The sequence below is a fragment of the Pelecanus crispus genome, chromosome 31 (genome assembly GCF_030463565.1).
Source record: "Pelecanus crispus isolate bPelCri1 chromosome 31, bPelCri1.pri, whole genome shotgun sequence".
Taxonomy (NCBI): Eukaryota; Metazoa; Chordata; class Aves; order Pelecaniformes; family Pelecanidae; genus Pelecanus; species Pelecanus crispus.
Genome location: NC_134673.1, coordinates 1111441 through 1131014, shown reverse-complemented (window position 1 = coordinate 1131014; position 19574 = coordinate 1111441). Strand labels below are relative to the sequence as shown.

Sequence of the window (19574 nt, the reverse complement as noted above, 5' to 3'; positions counted from 1 at the left end):
ATCTCAGCTGTGGCACCAGGGCTGAGCACAGGGTCGTTACAGGTAAACATGGTAACAGGGCCCCAGGGCCCCAACTCTGCTTCATATGCTGGCGTGTTTGACAGAGGCTGACGTAACAAGGAACCGAGGTGCCCACAGACTGCCCAGCAGACTGCAAGGCCAGAGAAACAAGGCTGGGCAATGACACCTTGTCCAGAGAGGTGTTTGGTGACTCTACAGAAACTCCGCACAGCTGTGCGGCTTGCAAGACAAACTCCAGGACACAGACAGGGTGCTGCAGAGAAAGTCTTTGGGGGATGAACAGCCTTTGGTCCATCCACACTATGGACTTTATCATCATCTTCCCTCATCAGGTTTAACCCCAGTTGGCAACTAAGAACCACACAGCTGCTCGCTCACCCTCCCCCCACCCCCCCCCACCCACCGTTGGGGTGGGGAAAGAATCAGAAAAAAAAGTAAAACCCATGGGTTGAGATAGAGACAGTTTAATAGGACAGCAGAGGAAGAGAAAATAATAGTAGTAGTAGTAGTAGTAGTAATAATAATAATAATAATAATAATAATAATAATAATGATAAAAGAATATACAAAACAAGTGATGCACAATGCAATTGCTCACCACACACTGACCGATGCCCAGCCCGTCCCCGAGCACCGACTGATGCGCCCAGGCCAGCTCCCCCCAGTTTGTATACTGAGCATGACATCATATGGTATGGAATAGCCCTTTGGCCAGTTTGGGTCAGCTGCCCTGACTAGGCTCCCGCCCAGCTTCTTGTGCACCTGGCAGAGCATGGGAAGCTGAAAAGTCCTTCACTTAGTATAAGCCATACCTAGCAACAGCAAAACATCAGCATGTTATCAACATTATTCTCATACGAAATCCAAAACACAGCACTTTGCCAGCTACTAGGAAGAAAATCCACTCTATCCCAGCCAAAGCCACTACCGTATCCACCCCTTATTCTATACCATCTACGTCATGCCCAGGTCCTGCGCTTTCCAATACATTCCAATACAATACACCACCACTTTTCCTGTCTTTTGATATATACACACAGATATCATTCCCTTAGTCTGCGGGCCATCCCTGTAAAATGTCCGTTGAGTTCATTCAGTCCTTGACTTTGGGCTCCATCTGTCATAGCAATCTTTCAGGGTGGGAGAGGTGGTGTGTGGTGTTGGATTGTTGCGTGCCGAAGCCAGTTGTGGTTCCATCACCGCTGCACTTTGCTCGGTTTCATCAAAGTTCATTCTGCATTAATCTGGGTGATTCTTACTGTAACACCATTGGTATGGCATACAGCAACCATAAAAGTGCAGAGCTCTGCCTTTCCTGGTCTTGGCAGAGACCTTGTTTCCTTGTGGATACTTAAATATAGTGCTTTCCCTTTGGGTAACATCATCTTGGATAGTCTCTTGTTCTGCCAGGCCCGCCTCAGGAACATGGTGCTCTGCTCTCCTGGGGGCTCCAGATTCCCTTCCAGAAAGCCAGGCAGCTATCATTCAGCTCTGCTGCATGTGGAAGAGCCCTGGGCAGGCAATTCAGAGCCTCTTCACCATCCTCAGTGGCACTGGGCACCCACAAGTGAGAGCTGAGTCCAGCCCTCATTCCCCAACACATCTTCCTGTCACCCTTCCCGTGAGGCCATGGAGAAGCAAGCACTTCAGAAGCCCATGGAGAATGCAGTTCTTGGAACCTATTGCTGACTTCAGCAGGAAGAAGAGCCCAACCTTCGGGCATTGCGCTGGGGAGACAACCTTTTATGGCAGAGATGCTGCTCGGGAAGACAAGCCTGACACTGTGATGACACATTTACCAAAGGCCTCTAGGTTAGTAGGCGCAGCAGGATCATACCTGTGGAGTTATGGAGTGAATTCAAACATTTCTGTATGAGCATGATCGTCACGGATGCAAAAGCAAATAAAACACCAGCCTGTCCTGGGAAAATTAGGAATAACCTGTGAGGAGAGATGGGCAGCTTACTGCTGCTGAAGGTGAACCCATTGAACGACTTCCCTCAAGCCGTCCCGGAGCTCCTGGTTCCTCATGCTGCAGATGAGGGGGTTGAATGCTGGAGGCACCACCGAGTACAGAACTGCGACCACCAGGTCCAGGGACGACGAAGAGATGGAGGAGGGCTTCAGGTAGGCAAACATGCCAGTGCTGACAAACAGGGAGGCCCCAGCCAGGTGAGGGAGGCATGTGGCAAAGGCTTTGTGCCATCCCTGTTCAGAGGGGATCCTCAGCACAGCCCTGAAGATCTGCACATAGCACAGAACAATGAAAATAAAACCAACAAATGCTAAAGCTAGACTGAACACAAGAAGCCCAACTTCCCTGAGGTAGTCATCGGAACAGGTGAGCTTGAGGAGCTGAGGAAGTTCACAGAAGAACTGGTCTATGGTACTGCCTTGGCAGAGTGGTAGTGAAAATGTATTGGCAGTGTGCAGCAGGCCATGGAGGACCCCACTGCCCCAGGCAGCTGCTGCCATTTTGACACAGGCTCTGCTGCCCAGGAGGGTCCCATAGTGCAGGGGCCTGCAGATGGCAAGGTAGCGGTCGTAGGCCGTGATGGTGAGAAGATAAAACTCTCCTGTGACAAACAAGACAAACATAGAGACCTGGGCAGCACATCCATAGTAGGAAATAATCCTGGTGTCCCAGAGGGAATTGGCCACGGATTTGGGGAGAGTGGAGGAGACAGAGCCCAGGTCGAGGAGGGAGAGGTTGAGGAGGAAGAAGTACATGGGGGTGTGGAGGCGGTGGTCGCAGGCTATGGCAGTGATGATGAGGCCGTTGCCCAGGAGGGCAGCCAGGTAGATGCCCAGGAAGAGCCAGAAGTGCAGGAGCTGCAGCTCCCGCGTGTCTGCAAATGCCAGGAGGAGGAACTCAGTGATGGAGCTGCTGAGGAGGAACTCAATGATGGAGCTGCTGTTGGACATCTGCTCCTTCTGGGACTCCTGTGCTGTCCGAGGAGAAAAAGATATGGACAAGGTAGGGCAGCCTTGTCTGAGGAAAACCTGTTCTGTTTGTCATCGAAAGTGCCCACATCACCTCTCTTCTTCTCAAGAGAACCCTCCTGTGCAAGCAAAGCAGAATAAGGAATTCCTACCAGATTGCCCTCCTTCCTCTGCCTTTGCTGAGGGGACTGAATAGCTTCCTCTTTTTATAGAGCCATAGAGCGGTCTGGGCTGGAAGGGACCTTAAAGGTCAGCTAGTTCCAACCCCCCTGCCCTGGGCCGGGAAGGGGGAACCCGTCCCTGGGTGGGCTCGAACCACCAGCCTTTCGGTTAACAGCCGAACGCGCTAGCCAATTGCGCCACAGAGACTCCCAACGTGAGCCCTGTAGAGCTTCCCATCGGCAGGCAGATGTTTGGCCATTTCTGGGGAAGCAGAGCTTTGCCACGTGTCATGGTGTGACTTGGGAAGAGAAACACCATAACCTTGAATGTCCACCCTTCATCCTTCTTTCCCTAAGCACCAGACCTCCCCTCCCACGGCATTTCTCGTAGCGGTCTCGTCTCATTCCCTGCCCACTGCAGACCATCCATCTGCAATACAAAGGTGGCCACCAAATCAACTCCTCCGGCAGCCTTGCACAAGCGCTTAGACCTCAAAGGTGTCTCAGAGGTGCCTCGGGGAGCTCCTCCCCTCACCAAGATGCGCTTCCTCAACTCATGTTTTTAGGATGATTTCAGCAATAAATAACAATAAACCAGGATCTCTTCCTTTACCGGTTTTCTTTATTTTTCTACTTACTGAACAAGTGACACCAGGCTTCCCCAATTCCTGTTGATCCGGAGTGTCTCCTGATGAAGTCTGAATAGGTAGGAAAAGTAAGGTCCTTTCCGTACGACAGCCATGTGGGCAAACTCTGTCCCCCGCCACCTCCCACGCACCCTGCCATTTCTATCATCAGCCACCTGGGACTTGCATCATGCTTTCTCAGATCTAAGCTTTACACACTAAATTCTGCAGCTGAAGGTGCATTTGTACCAGTTCCTACCTCCTTTGTTTGGTGAACCATCTGTGCACGGTCACATAAGGATAGTTCCTACCTGCCAAGGGGGAAAAAAAGAAAAAAAAAAAAAAAAAAAAAAAAAAGAAGAAAGAAGAAAGGGATAGTTTAATAAAATATAGACCACATTCCTCAGCTGTATCTGAAGTCCAGGTTGCTTCCACTGAAGTCCACCTTCCACAGTGGGGAACCTTAGTGGAAAACCTTCAGTGGGATACATAGGAGAGGACAGGTAGGAACATAAAGGTCTATTTTTGTCATTCTCCCTGGTCTCTTGGCACTTTTAACTGATACCTTGGTTGTGCTTTAAGATTGTTAAAATGCACTATAAAATGCATATAGTAGCTAAGGAAATGTGTTCTCTGTGGATTTGCAGAGACTTCCCTTCAGCTACTTTGAGCAGCTGGTGGAACTAGGGTAGGGAGAAAAGGAAAAGGGAAGGGAAGGGAAGGATACTAGATACTAACCCCGAGAGCATGGGGTGGTTTTCACCCAGGGACCCAATCTTTCCTTTTTGCTCTTCCCAGGAAGTTCTTAATCCAGAACATTGGCTTTCCTCATTGGTCTCCGTTGGTGCTTAAGTTTTACCGTTAATGGCATCACCCATCCACCTGGAAGTTGCGTCTAGGTGGACTTGCTCATCCTGAGGGACTCATCATATAGACCTGAGACATTATAACATCTTTTCACAGAATCACAGAACCATAGACTCACAGAATGACTGTAAGGACTGTCGTGGTTTAGCCCCAGCCAGCGACTAAGCACCACGCGGCCGCTCGCTCACTCCCCCTACCCCGATGGGATGGGGGAAGGAATTGGAGGAGTAAGAGTGAGAAACACTCCTGGGTTGAGATAAGAACAGCTTAATAATTGAAATAAAGTAAAATTGTAATGATAATAATAACAACAATAAAATAATGATAATAATAATAATCATATACAAAGCAAGTGATGCACAATGCAATTGCTCACCACCCGCCGACCGATACCCAGACAGTCCCCGAGCAACGATCGCTGCTCCCCGGCCAACCCCCCCCCCCAGTTTATACACTGAGCATGACGTCACATGGTATGGAATAGCCCTTTGGTCAGTTTGGATCAACTATTCTGGCTGTGCCCCCTCCCAGTTTCTTGTGCGCCTGGCAGAGCATGGGAAGCTGAAAAAGTCCTTGACTAGCATAAGCAGTACTCAGCAACAACTAAAAACATCAGGGTGTTATCAACATTCTTCTCCTCCTAAATCCAAAACACAGCACTGTGCCTGCTACTAGGAAGAAAATTAACTCTATCCCAGCCGAAACCAGGACAGTATCCACCCCTTATTCTATACCATCTACGTCATGCACCGGCCCTCCCCTTTCCAATCTGTTCTAATTAATCACCACTGCTTTCCCTATCTTGATATATACACACAGAGATATCATTCCCTTCGTCTATGGGCCATCCCTCTAAAATGTCCATTGAGTTCATTTAGCCCATGACTTTGGGTTCCATCTGTCATCACAGTCTTTCAGAGCAGGAGAGGTGGTGTGCGGTGTTGGATTGTTGCATGCTGAAGCCAGTTCTCATTCCAACACGGTTTCATCAAAGTTCATTTTCATTAAGCTGGGCAATTCTTACTGTAATACCATTGATGTGGCATATAGCAACCATAACATACAGTATTATATACCTAACATTAACCTACTATATTATTATATTAACATTATACTATATTATTATATTAACATACAGTTAAGAGAGAACATACAATAAGAGATAACATACAGTCTTATAAAGCAATTAATATCATACAATTCAGTTCATTGGCTATTTTCACCCCAAATCAACTCCCCTTGAGGTACACATTGGACTTCCCCATCCTCCCGCATCACCCACCAAGTGCACCCAGGTCCTTGAGCAAAAGCAATCCGACGAATGGGTTTGCCTTTGCCAGAGGGGGAAGCAACCCAGACTGTCTTCCCCAACATATTTTTTATGTGCACTACAGGGACTTTATCTCCTTCTACAGTACGTAGAAGTTTTGATTGGGCAGGGCCAGCTCGATTGGCAGATCCCCTGGTGTTGACTAACCAGGTGGCTTTCGCTAAATGCGTATCCCAATGTTTGAATGTCCCACCACCCATTGCTCTCAGGGTAGTCTTTAACAGCCCATTGTATCGCTCGATTTTCCCGGAGGCTGGTGCATGACAGGGGATGTGATACACCCACTCAGTGCCGTGCTCTTTGGCCCAGGTGTCTAGGAGGTTGTTTCGGAAATGAGTCCCGTTGTCTGACTCGATTCTTTCTGGGGTGCCGTGTCGCCACAGGACTTGCTTTTCAAGGCCCAGGATGGTGTTCCGGGCGGTGGCACGGGGCACGGGATATGTTTCCAGCCATCCGGTGGTTGCTTCCACCATGGTGAGCACATAGCGCTTGCCTTGGCGGGTTTGTGGGAGTGTGATAGAATCAATCTGCCAGGCCTCCCCATATTTATATTTTAGCCATCGTTCACTATACCCGAGGGGCTTGAACCGCTTGGCTTGCTTGATTGCAGCGCACGTTTCACATTCATGAATAACCTGTGCAATACTGTCCATAGTTAAGTCCACCCCTCGATCATGAGCCCATCCATATGTTGCATCCCTTCCTTGATGGCCTGAGGCGTCGTGGGCCCACCCAGCTATAAATAATTCACCCTTATGTTGCCAGTCCAGATCCACCTGAGCCACTTCAGTCTTAGCAGACTGACCCACCTGCTGGTTGTTTTGATGTTCTTCAGTGGCCCGACTCTTGGGTACATGAGCATCTACGTGACGTACTTTTACAACCAGGTTCTCTACCCGGGCAGCAATATCTTGCCACAATGCGGCAGCCCAGATGGGTTTGCCTCTGCGCTGCCAGTGCCAGTTGCTCTGCTTCCATTGCTGCAGCCACCCCCACAGGGCATTTGCCACCATCCATGAGTCAGTACAGAGATAAAGGACCAGCCACTTTTCTCGTTCAGCAATATCTAAAGCCAGCTGGATGGCTTTCACCTCTGCAAACTGACTCGACTCCCCTTCCCCTTCAGCAGTTTCTGCAACTTCTCGTGTAGGACTCCATACAGCAGCTTTCCACCTCCGATGCTTTCCCACAAGACGACAGGACCCATCAGTGAACAGGGCATATTGCTTCTCATTTTCTGGCAATTTATTATACAGTGGGGCCTCTTCAGCACGTGTCACCTCCTCCTCTAGTGATATTCTAAGTTTTTTTCCTTCTGCCCAGTCCATGATCACTTCCAAGATTCCTGGGGGACTGGGGTTTCCTATTCGAGCCTGTTGTGTGATTAGTGCCACCCACTTACTCCACGTAGCATCAGTTGCATGATGCGTAGAGGGCACCCTGCCTTTGAACATCCAGCCCAGCACCAGCAGTCAGGGTGCCAGCAGGAGCTGTGCTTCAGTACCAACCACTTCCCAAGCAGCTCAAACCCCTTCATACGCTGCCAATATCTCTTTCTCAGTTGGAGTATAGCGGGCTTTGGATCCTCTGTATGCCCGACTCCAAAACCCTCGGGGTCGGCCTCGAGTCTCCCCTGGTGCTTTCTGCCAGAGGCTCCAGGTAGGGCCATTCTCCCCGGCTGCGGTGTAGAGCACATTTTTAATATCCTGCCCTGCCCGGGCTGGCCCAAGGGCTACTGCATGAACTACCTCCCGTTTAATTTGTTCAAAGGCTTGTTGTTGCTCAGGGCCCCATTGGAAATCGTTCTTCTTCCGGGTCACTTGATAGAGAGGGCTTACGATCTGGCTGTAATTTGGAATATGCATTCTCCAAAAACCCACAGCGCCTAAGAGAGCTTGTGTTTCCTTTTTGCTAGTTGGTGGGGACATAGCTGTTGTTTTGTTGATCACCTCCATTGGGATCTGACGACGTCCATCTTGCCATTTTATTCCTAAAAACTGGATCTCCTGTGCAGGTCCCTTGACCTTACTCTGTTTGATGGCAAAACCGGCCTTCAGAAGGATTTGGACTATTTTCTTTCCCTTCTCAAAACCTTCTTCTGCTGTATTGCCCCACACAATGATGACATCAATGCACTGCAGATGTTCTGGAGCTTCACTCTGTTCCAGTGCTGTCTGGATCAGTCCATGGCAAACGGTGGGGCTGTGCTTCCACCCCTGGGGCAGTCGGTTCCAGGTGTACTGAACACCCCTCCAGGTAAAAGCAAGCTCGGGCCTGCACTCTGCTGCCAAAGGGATGGAGAAAAATGCCTTAGCGACGTCAATGGTGGCACACCACTTGGCTGCCTTTGACTCCAGTTCGTATTGAAGTTCTAGCATGTCTGGCACGGCAGCACTCAGCGGCGGTGTAACTTCGTTCAGGCCACGATAGTCCACTGCTAGTCTCCACTCCCCATTAGACTTTCGCACTGGCCATGTGGGACTGTTAAAGGGTGAGCGAGTCTTGCTGATCACTCCCTGGCTCTCCAGTCGACGAATCAGGTTACGGATGGGAATCAGGGAGTCTCGGTTGGTGCGATATTGCCGCCGGTGCACAGTTGTGGTAGCGATTGGCACCAGTTGTTCTTCGACCCTCAGCAACCCCACAATAGAAGGGTCCTCTGAGAGACGGGGCAAGGTGGACAGCTGTTTAGTTTCCTCCGTCTCCAAGGCAGCTATACCAAAAGCCCACCGGTATCCTTTTGGGTCCTTGAAATACCCTCTCCTGAGGTAATCTATGCCAAGGATGGACGGAGCATCTGGGCCAGTCACAATGGGGTGCTTCTGCCACTCATTCCATGATGCCAAAATTCCAGCCAATATGCTATGTTCGTGAGAAGAAATACTGATCTTCCTCTGCATTGACTCCCACTACTCTTTCACATCTTTCCACATGTACTCCTTAAACTGACCCCTTCTCAACTTTCTGCAGTCTGCCTGATGGTCCCTTTCACCAAATCCTTAATTATGTTCCTACCTGTCCTCTCCTATGTATCCCACTGAAGGTTTTCCACTAAGGTTCCCCACTGTGGAAGGTGGACTTCAGTGGAAGCAACCTGGACTTCAGATACAGCTGAGGAATGTGGTCTATATTTTATTAAACTATCCCTTTCTTCTTTCTTCTTTTTTTTTTTTTTTTTTTTTTTTTTTCTTTTTTTCCCCCTTGGCAGGTAGGAACTATCCTTATGTGACCGTGCACAGATGGTTCACCAAACAAAGGAGGTAGGAACTGGTACAAATGCACCTTCAGCTGCAGAATTTAGTGTGTAAAGCTTAGATCTGAGAAAGCATGATGCAAGTCCCAGGTGGCTGATGATAGAAATGGCAGGGTGCGTGGGAGGTGGCGCGGGACAGAGTTTGCCCACATGGCTGTCGTACGGAAAGGACCTTACTTTTCCTACCTATTCAGACTTCATCAGGAGACACTCCGGATCAACAGGAATTGGGGAAGCCTGGTGTCACTTGTTCAGTAAGTAGAAAAATAAAGAAAACCGGTAAAGGAAGAGATCCTGGTTTATTGTTATTTATTGCTGAAATCATCCTAAAAACATGAGTTGAGGAAGCGCATCTTGGTGAGGGGAGGAGCTCCCCGAGGCACCTCTGAGACACCTTTGAGGTCTAAGCGCTTGTGCAAGGCTGCCGGAGGAGTTGATTTGGTGGCCACCTTTGTATTGCAGATGGATGGTCTGCAGTGGGCAGGGAATGAGACGAGACCGCTACGAGAAATGCCGTGGGAGGGGAGGTCTGGTGCTTAGGGAAAGAAGGATGAAGGGTGGACATTCAAGGTTATGGTGTTTCTCTTCCCAAGTCACACCATGACACGTGGCAAAGCTCTGCTTCCCCAGAAATGGCCAAACATCTGCCTGCCGATGGGAAGCTCTACAGGGCTCACGTTGGGAGTCTCTGTGGCGCAATTGGCTAGCGCGTTCGGCTGTTAACCGAAAGGCTGGTGGTTCGAGCCCACCCAGGGACAGGTTCCCCCTTCCCGGCCCAGGGCAGGGGGGTTGGAACTAGCTGACCTTTAAGGTCCCTTCCAGCCCAGACCGCTCTATGGCTCTATAAAAAGAGGAAGCTATTCAGTCCCCTCAGCAAAGGCAGAGGAAGGAGGGCAATCTGGTAGGAATTCCTTATTCTGCTTTGCTTGCACACGCAGCTTTGCTTTGCTTTGCTTCACTTAGTGAACTGTCTTTGTCTTGACCCATGAGATTTTCTGCCCTTCCGATGCTCTCCCCCATGCCGCTCGCGGTGGGGGATGGTGGTGAGCCAGCAGCTGGGTGGGCACTTAACTGCCGGCTGGGGTCAACCCACCAAGTAATTTGCCTCATTTCTACTCTCACTAGATCCAGTAATGGTAACATGCTTTAAAATAATTTCTTCACCTTCTTGATGATGATAAATTAATTTCTTTAATGTTATTAAACTTAATTTCTTTAATGTTACTCCTTTCACCTGACTTCATCCCCATCCACTGCCGGTCGTTCTTCTCCAGAGCCCTGCCTGAAGGCACAAAGGCCTGGGAGACCCTACCTGTATCTGTCCCCTGAGTAAGTCAAATTCTTCTCTGGAGCCCCAAGGCTCTGATACTTGCTGTCTTCACCCCGCTGTCATTCTGGGACCCCACCATTGTTGCTACAGCCAAGGATGACACTGATTATCACATTCCTGACCAGCTCTTCCTTGTTTGCCAGTACTGGATCCAGGTGAGCATCCAGGGCCCTTGTTGGCACGATGGGCAGCTGTCTTAAGAAGTGGTCCCAAGATCCTCCAGACTGTTTGCACCTTGTTTTGCCTGGTCTGTGAGTGCCAGGGCAATTACCATCCCCCACAGGAACTGGCTCATTGACCTGCAGACTTCCTTGGGTTGCTGACAGAAGACTTTTCCTGCTTCCTCACTCTCATTCAGAGGTTCATAACTGCCAACCCTTACCGGCTCCTCTAATCCTCAATGAGAGAAGCTAACCGTCCTAGAAGAGCTCCATCCATCTGAGCTGCCCATTCACACTGGGGGTATCCCCCGTCCTCACCTTCGCTGCCACTCTCTTCTGAAGAGCCTCTATCCCTCCATTGAAGTACCCCAAATGAGCAAGTTGTCCCACCACATCTAATTTCATCCAAAAACATCACAGCGCTGTGAGGCTCCAGCTCCTCCTGTCTGTGCTCCAGCTCCTCCTGCCTGAGCACACTGGGGCTACAGCATCTCAGCTGTGGCACCAGGGCTGAGCACAGGGTCGTTACAGGTAAACATGGTAACAGGGCCCCAGGGCCCCAACTCTGCTTCATATGCTGGCGTGTTTGACAGAGGCTGACGTAACAAGGAACCGAGGTGCCCACAGACTGCCCAGCAGACTGCAAGGCCAGAGAAACAAGGCTGGGCAATGACACCTTGTCCAGAGAGGTGTTTGGTGACTCTACAGAAACTCCGCACAGCTGTGCGGCTTGCAAGACAAACTCCAGGACAGACAGGGTGCTGCAGAGAAAGTCTTTGGGGGATGAACAGCCTTTGGTCCATCCACACTATGGACTTTATCATCATCTTCCCTCATCAGGTTTAACCCCAGTTGGCAACTAAGAACCACACAGCTGCTCGCTCACCCTCCCCCCACCCCCCCCACCCACCGTTGGGGTGGGGAAAGAATCAGAAAAAAAAGTAAAACCCATGGGTTGAGATAGAGACAGTTTAATAGGACAGCAGAGGAAGAGAAAATAATAGTAGTAGTAGTAGTAGTAGTAATAATAATAATAATAATAATAAAAGAATATACAAAACAAGTGATGCACAATGCAAATGCTCACCACACACTGACCGATGCCCAGCCCGTCCCCGAGCACCGACTGATGCGCCCAGGCCAGCTCCCCCCAGTTTGTATACTGAGCATGACATCATATGGTATGGAATAGCCCTTTGGCCAGTTTGGGTCAGCTGCCCTGACTAGGCTCCCGCCCAGCTTCTTGTGCACCTGGCAGAGCATGGGAAGCTGAAAAGTCCTTCACTTAGTATAAGCCATACCTAGCAACAGCAAAACATCAGCGTGTTATCAACATTATTCTCATACGAAATCCAAAACACAGCACTTTGCCAGCTACTAGGAAGAAAATCCACTCTATCCCAGCCAAAGCCACTACCGTATCCACCCCTTATTCTATACCATCTACGTCATGCCCAGGTCCTGCGCTTTCCAATACATTCCAATACAATACACCACCACTTTTCCTGTCTTTTGATATATACACACAGATATCATTCCCTTAGTCTGCGGGCCATCCCTGTAAAATGTCCGTTGAGTTCATTCAGTCCTTGACTTTGGGCTCCATCTGTCATAGCAATCTTTCAGGGTGGGAGAGGTGGTGTGTGGTGTTGGATTGTTGCGTGCCGAAGCCAGTTGTGGTTCCATCACCGCTGCACTTTGCTCGGTTTCATCAAAGTTCATTCTGCATTAATCTGGGTGATTCTTACTGTAACACCATTGGTATGGCATACAGCAACCATAAAAGTGCAGAGCTCTGCCTTTCCTGGTCTTGGCAGAGACCTTGTTTCCTTGTGGATACTTAAATATAGTGCTTTCCCTTTGGGTAACATCATCTTGGATAGTCTCTTGTTCTGCCAGGCCCGCCTCAGGAACATGGTGCTCTGCTCTCCTGGGGGCTCCAGATTCCCTTCCAGAAAGCCAGGCAGCTATCATTCAGCTCTGCTGCATGTGGAAGAGCCCTGGGCAGGCAATTCAGAGCCTCTTCACCATCCTCAGTGGCACTGGGCACCCACAAGTGAGAGCTGAGTCCAGCCCTCATTCCCCAACACATCTTCCTGTCACCCTTCCCGTGAGGCCATGGAGAAGCAAGCACTTCAGAAGCCCATGGAGAATGCAGTTCTTGGAACCTATTGCTGACTTCAGCAGGAAGAAGAGCCCAACCTTCGGGCATTGCGCTGGGGAGACAACCTTTTATGGCAGAGATGCTGCTCGGGAAGACAAGCCTGACACTGTGATGACACATTTACCAAAGGCCTCTAGGTTAGTAGGCGCAGCAGGATCATACCTGTGGAGTTATGGAGTGAATTCAAACATTTCTGTATGAGCATGATCGTCACGGATGCAAAAGCAAATAAAACACCAGCCTGTCCTGGGAAAATTAGGAATAACCTGTGAGGAGAGATGGGCAGCTTACTGCTGCTGAAGGTGAACCCATTGAACGACTTCCCTCAAGCCGTCCCGGAGCTCCTGGTTCCTCATGCTGCAGATGAGGGGGTTGAATGCTGGAGGCACCACCGAGTACAGAACTGCGACCACCAGGTCCAGGGACGACGAAGAGATGGAGGAGGGCTTCAGGTAGGCAAACATGCCAGTGCTGACAAACAGGGAGGCCCCAGCCAGGTGAGGGAGGCATGTGGCAAAGGCTTTGTGCCATCCCTGTTCAGAGGGGATCCTCAGCACAGCCCTGAAGATCTGCACATAGCACAGAACAATGAAAATAAAACCAACAAATGCTAAAGCTAGACTGAACACAAGAAGCCCAACTTCCCTGAGGTAGTCATCGGAACAGGTGAGCTTGAGGAGCTGAGGAAGTTCACAGAAGAACTGGTCTATGGTACTGCCTTGGCAGAGTGGTAGTGAAAATGTATTGGCAGTGTGCAGCAGGCCATGGAGGACCCCACTGCCCCAGGCAGCTGCTGCCATTTTGACACAGGCTCTGCTGCCCAGGAGGGTCCCATAGTGCAGGGGCCTGCAGATGGCAAGGTAGCGGTCGTAGGCCGTGATGGTGAGAAGATAAAACTCTCCTGTGACAAACAAGACAAACATAGAGACCTGGGCAGCACATCCATAGTAGGAAATAATCCTGGTGTCCCAGAGGGAATTGGCCACGGATTTGGGGAGAGTGGAGGAGACAGAGCCCAGGTCGAGGAGGGAGAGGTTGAGGAGGAAGAAGTACATGGGGGTGTGGAGGCGGTGGTCGCAGGCTATGGCAGTGATGATGAGGCCGTTGCCCAGGAGGGCAGCCAGGTAGATGCCCAGGAAGAGCCAGAAGTGCAGGAGCTGCAGCTCCCGCGTGTCTGCAAATGCCAGGAGGAGGAACTCAGTGATGGAGCTGCTGAGGAGGAACTCAATGATGGAGCTGCTGTTGGACATCTGCTCCTTCTGGGACTCCTGTGCTGTCCGAGGAGAAAAAGATATGGACAAGGTAGGGCAGCCTTGTCTGAGGAAAACCTGTTCTGTTTGTCATCGAAAGTGCCCACATCACCTCTCTTCTTCTCAAGAGAACCCTCCTGTGCAAGCAAAGCAGAATAAGGAATTCCTACCAGATTGCCCTCCTTCCTCTGCCTTTGCTGAGGGGACTGAATAGCTTCCTCTTTTTATAGAGCCATAGAGCGGTCTGGGCTGGAAGGGACCTTAAAGGTCAGCTAGTTCCAACCCCCCTGCCCTGGGCCGGGAAGGGGGAACCCGTCCCTGGGTGGGCTCGAACCACCAGCCTTTCGGTTAACAGCCGAACGCGCTAGCCAATTGCGCCACAGAGACTCCCAACGTGAGCCCTGTAGAGCTTCCCATCGGCAGGCAGATGTTTGGCCATTTCTGGGGAAGCAGAGCTTTGCCACGTGTCATGGTGTGACTTGGGAAGAGAAACACCATAACCTTGAATGTCCACCCTTCATCCTTCTTTCCCTAAGCACCAGACCTCCCCTCCCACGGCATTTCTCGTAGCGGTCTCGTCTCATTCCCTGCCCACTGCAGACCATCCATCTGCAATACAAAGGTGGCCACCAAATCAACTCCTCCGGCAGCCTTGCACAAGCGCTTAGACCTCAAAGGTGTCTCAGAGGTGCCTCGGGGAGCTCCTCCCCTCACCAAGATGCGCTTCCTCAACTCATGTTTTTAGGATGATTTCAGCAATAAATAACAATAAACCAGGATCTCTTCCTTTACCGGTTTTCTTTATTTTTCTACTTACTGAACAAGTGACACCAGGCTTCCCCAATTCCTGTTGATCCGGAGTGTCTCCTGATGAAGTCTGAATAGGTAGGAAAAGTAAGGTCCTTTCCGTACGACAGCCATGTGGGCAAACTCTGTCCCCCGCCACCTCCCACGCACCCTGCCATTTCTATCATCAGCCACCTGGGACTTGCATCATGCTTTCTCAGATCTAAGCTTTACACACTAAATTCTGCAGCTGAAGGTGCATTTGTACCAGTTCCTACCTCCTTTGTTTGGTGAACCATCTGTGCACGGTCACATAAGGATAGTTCCTACCTGCCAAGGGGGAAAAAAAGAAAAAAAGAAAAAAAAAAAAAAAGAAGAAAGAAGAAAGGGATAGTTTAATAAAATATAGACCACATTCCTCAGCTGTATCTGAAGTCCAGGTTGCTTCCACTGAAGTCCACCTTCCACAGTGGGGAACCTTAGTGGAAAACCTTCAGTGGGATACATAGGAGAGGACAGGTAGGAACATAAAGGTCTATTTTTGTCATTCTCCCTGGTCTCTTGGCACTTTTAACTGATACCTTGGTTGTGCTTTAAGATTGTTAAAATGCACTATAAAATGCATATAGTAGCTAAGGAAATGTGTTCTCTGTGGATTTGCAGAGACTTCCCTTCAGCTACTTTGAGCAGCTGGTGGAACTAGGGTAGGGAGAAAAGGAAAAGGGAAGGGAAGGGAAGGATACTAGATACTAACCCCGAGAGCATGGGGTGGTTTTCACCCAGGGACCCAATCTTTCCTTTTTGCTCTTCCCAGGAAGTTCTTAATCCAGAACATTGGCTTTCCTCATTGGTCTCCGTTGGTGCTTAAGTTTTACCGTTAATGGCATCACCCATCCACCTGGAAGTTGCGTCTAGGTGGACTTGCTCATCCTGAGGGACTCATCATATAGACCTGAGACATTATAACATCTTTTCACAGAATCACAGAACCATAGACTCACAGAATGACCGTAAGGACTGTCGTGGTTTAGCCCCAGCCAGCGACTAAGCACCACGCGGCCGCTCGCTCACTCCCCCTACCCCGATGGGATGGGGGAAGGAATTGGAGGAGTAAGAGTGAGAAACACTCCTGGGTTGAGATAAGAACAGCTTAATAATTGAAATAAAGTAAAATTGTAATGATAATAATAACAACAATAAAATAATGATAATAATAATAATCATATACAAAGCAAGTGATGCACAATGCAATTGCTCACCACCCGCCGACCGATACCCAGACAGTCCCCGAGCAACGATCGCTGCTCCCCGGCCAACCCCCCCCCCCAGTTTATACACTGAGCATGACGTCACATGGTATGGAATAGCCCTTTGGTCAGTTTGGATCAACTATTCTGGCTGTGCCCCCTCCCAGTTTCTTGTGCGCCTGGCAGAGCATGGGAAGCTGAAAAAGTCCTTGACTAGCATAAGCAGTACTCAGCAACAACTAAAAACATCAGGGTGTTATCAACATTCTTCTCCTCCTAAATCCAAAACACAGCACTGTGCCTGCTACTAGGAAGAAAATTAACTCTATCCCAGCCGACACCAGGACAGTATCCACCCCTTATTCTATACCATCTACGTCATGCACCGGCCCTCCCCTTTCCAATCTGTTCTAATTAATCACCACTGCTTTCCCTATCTTGATATATACACACAGAGATATCATTCCCTTCGTCTATGGGCCATCCCTCTAAAATGTCCATTGAGTTCATTTAGCCCATGACTTTGGGTTCCATCTGTCATCACAGTCTTTCAGAGCAGGAGAGGTGGTGTGCGGTGTTGGATTGTTGCATGCTGAAGCCAGTTCTCATTCCAACACGGTTTCATCAAAGTTCATTTTCATTAAGCTGGGCAATTCTTACTGTAATACCATTGATGTGGCATATAGCAACCATAACATACAGTATTATATACCTAACATTAACCTACTATATTATTATATTAACATTATACTATATTATTATATTAACATACAGTTAAGAGAGAACATACAATAAGAGATAACATACAGTCTTATAAAGCAATTAATATCATACAATTCAGTTCATTGGCTATTTTCACCCCAAATCAACTCCCCTTGAGGTACACATTGGACTTCCCCATCCTCCCGCATCACCCACCAAGTGCACCCAGGTCCTTGAGCAAAAGCAATCCGACGAATGGGTTTGCCTTTGCCAGAGGGGGAAGCAACCCAGACTGTCTTCCCCAACATATTTTTCATGTGCACTACAGGGACTTTATCTCCTTCTACAGTACGTAGAAGTTTTGATTGGGCAGGGCCAGCTCGATTGGCAGATCCCCTGGTGTTGACTAACCAGGTGGCTTTCGCTAAATGCGTATCCCAATGTTTGAATGTCCCACCACCCATTGCTCTCAGGGTAGTCTTTAACAGCCCATTGTATCGCTCGATTTTCCCGGAGGCTGGTGCATGACAGGGGATGTGATACACCCACTCAGTGCCGTGCTCTTTGGCCCAGGTGTCTAGGAGGTTGTTTCGGAAATGAGTCCCGTTGTCTGACTCGATTCTTTCTGGGGTGCCGTGTCGCCACAGGACTTGCTTTTCAAGGCCCAGGATGGTGTTCCGGGCGGTGGCACGGGGCACGGGATATGTTTCCAGCCATCCGGTGGTTGCTTCCACCATGGTGAGCACATAGCGCTTGCCTTGGCGGGTTTGTGGGAGTGTGATAGAATCAATCTGCCAGGCCTCCCCATATTTATATTTTAGCCATCGTTCACTATACCCGAGGGGCTTGAACCGCTTGGCTTGCTTGATTGCAGCGCACGTTTCACATTCATGAATAACCTGTGCAATACTGTCCATAGTTAAGTCCACCCCTCGATCATGAGCCCATCCATATGTTGCATCCCTTCCTTGATGGCCTGAGGCGTCGTGGGCCCACCCAGCTATAAATAATTCACCCTTATGTTGCCAGTCCAGATCCACCTGAGCCACTTCAGTCTTAGCAGACTGACCCACCTGCTGGTTGTTTTGATGTTCTTCAGTGGCCCGACTCTTGGGTACATGAGCATCTACGTGACGTACTTTTACAACCAGGTTCTCTACCCGGGCAGCAATATCTTGCCACAATGCGGCAGCCCAGATGGGTTTGCCTCTGCGCTGCCAGTGCCGGTTGCTCTGCTTCCATTGCTGCAGCCACCCCCACAGGGCATTTGCCACCATCCATGAGTCAGTACAGAGATAAAGGACCAGCCACTTTTCTCGTTCAGCAATATCTAAAGCCAGCTGGATGGCTTTCACCTCTGCAAACTGACTCGACTCCCCTTCCCCTTCAGCAGTTTCTGCAACTTCTCGTGTAGGACTCCATACAGCAGCTTTCCACCTCCGATGCTTTCCCACAAGACGACAGGACCCATCAGTGAACAGGGCATATTGCTTCTCATTTTCTGGCAATTTATTATACAGTGGGGCCTCTTCAGCACGTGTCACCTCCTCCTCTAGTGATATTCTAAGTTTTTTTCCTTCTGCCCAGTCCATGATCACTTCCAAGATTCCTGGGGGACTGGGGTTTCCTATTCGAGCCTGTTGTGTGATTAGTGCCACCCACTTACTCCACGTAGCATCAGTTGCATGATGCGTAGAGGGCACCCTGCCTTTGAACATCCAGCCCAGCACCAGCAGTCAGGGTGCCAGCAGGAGCTGTGCTTCAGTACCAACCACTTCCCAAGCAGCTCAAACCCCTTCATACGCTGCCAATATCTCTTTCTCAGTTGGAGTATAGTGGGCTTTGGATCCTCTGTATGCCCGACTCCAAAACCCTCGGGGTCGGCCTCGAGTCTCCCCTGGTGCTTTCTGCCAGAGGCTCCAGGTAGGGCCATTCTCCCCGGCTGCGGTGTAGAGCACATTTTTAATATCCTGCCCTGCCCGGGCTGGCCCAAGGGCTACTGCATGAACTACCTCCCGTTTAATTTGTTCAAAGGCTTGTTGTTGCTCAGGGCCCCATTGGAAATCGTTCTTCTTCCGGGTCACTTGATAGAGAGGGCTTACGATCTGGCTGTAATTTGGAATATGCATTCTCCAAAAACCCACAGCGCCTAAGAGAGCTTGTGTTTCCTTTTTGCTAGTTGGTGGGGACATAGCTGTTGTTTTGTTGATCACCTCCATTGGGATCTGACGACGTCCATCTTGCCATTTTATTCCTAAAAACTGGATCTCCTGTGCAGGTCCCTTGACCTTACTCTGTTTGATGGCAAAACCGGCCTTCAGAAGGATTTGGACTATTTTCTTTCCCTTCTCAAAACCTTCTTCTGCTGTATTGCCCCACACAATGATGACATCAATGCACTGCAGATGTTCTGGAGCTTCACTCTGTTCCAGTGCTGTCTGGATCAGTCCATGGCAAACGGTGGGGCTGTGCTTCCACCCCTGGGGCAGTCGGTTCCAGGTGTACTGAACACCCCTCCAGGTAAAAGCAAGCTCGGGCCTGCACTCTGCTGCCAAAGGGATGGAGAAAAATGCCTTAGCGACGTCAATGGTGGCACACCACTTGGCTGCCTTTGACTCCAGTTCGTATTGAAGTTCTAGCATGTCTGGCACGGCAGCACTCAGCGGCGGTGTAACTTCGTTCAGGCCACGATAGTCCACTGCTAGTCTCCACTCCCCATTAGACTTTCGCACT

The 19574-nt window shown here is 49.7% G+C and overlaps 2 protein-coding genes, 3 non-coding genes and 1 pseudogene across 5 annotated transcripts; 1 reads left to right on the top strand and 5 right to left on the bottom strand.

Moving 5' to 3' along the window:
* LOC142596361 (uncharacterized) overlaps positions 1 to 19574 on the bottom strand; it is a 488757-nt pseudogene that overhangs the window by 69317 nt on the left and 399866 nt on the right.
* Positions 1984 to 5446, bottom strand: LOC142596347 (olfactory receptor 14J1-like). The gene is made up of 2 exons (XM_075725461.1): positions 5436 to 5446; positions 1984 to 2908 (listed from the first exon to the last, which is right to left on the bottom strand). The coding sequence occupies exons 1-2, from the start codon at positions 5444 to 5446 to the stop codon at positions 1984 to 1986; spliced, it is 936 nt and encodes a 311-aa protein (XP_075581576.1).
* On the bottom strand, positions 3260 to 3333 carry TRNAN-GUU (transfer RNA asparagine (anticodon GUU)). The gene has a single exon. It is a non-coding gene; the product is annotated as a tRNA-Asn (tRNA).
* On the top strand, positions 9886 to 9959 carry TRNAN-GUU (transfer RNA asparagine (anticodon GUU)). The gene has a single exon. It is a non-coding gene; the product is annotated as a tRNA-Asn (tRNA).
* LOC142596368 (olfactory receptor 14J1-like) lies at positions 13144 to 16603 on the bottom strand. Its single transcript, XM_075725499.1, has 2 exons — positions 16593 to 16603; positions 13144 to 14068 (listed from the first exon to the last, which is right to left on the bottom strand). Exons 1-2 carry the CDS (start codon positions 16601 to 16603, stop codon positions 13144 to 13146), a joined length of 936 nt encoding a protein of 311 aa, XP_075581614.1.
* TRNAN-GUU (transfer RNA asparagine (anticodon GUU)) lies at positions 14420 to 14493 on the bottom strand. The gene has a single exon. It is a non-coding gene; the product is annotated as a tRNA-Asn (tRNA).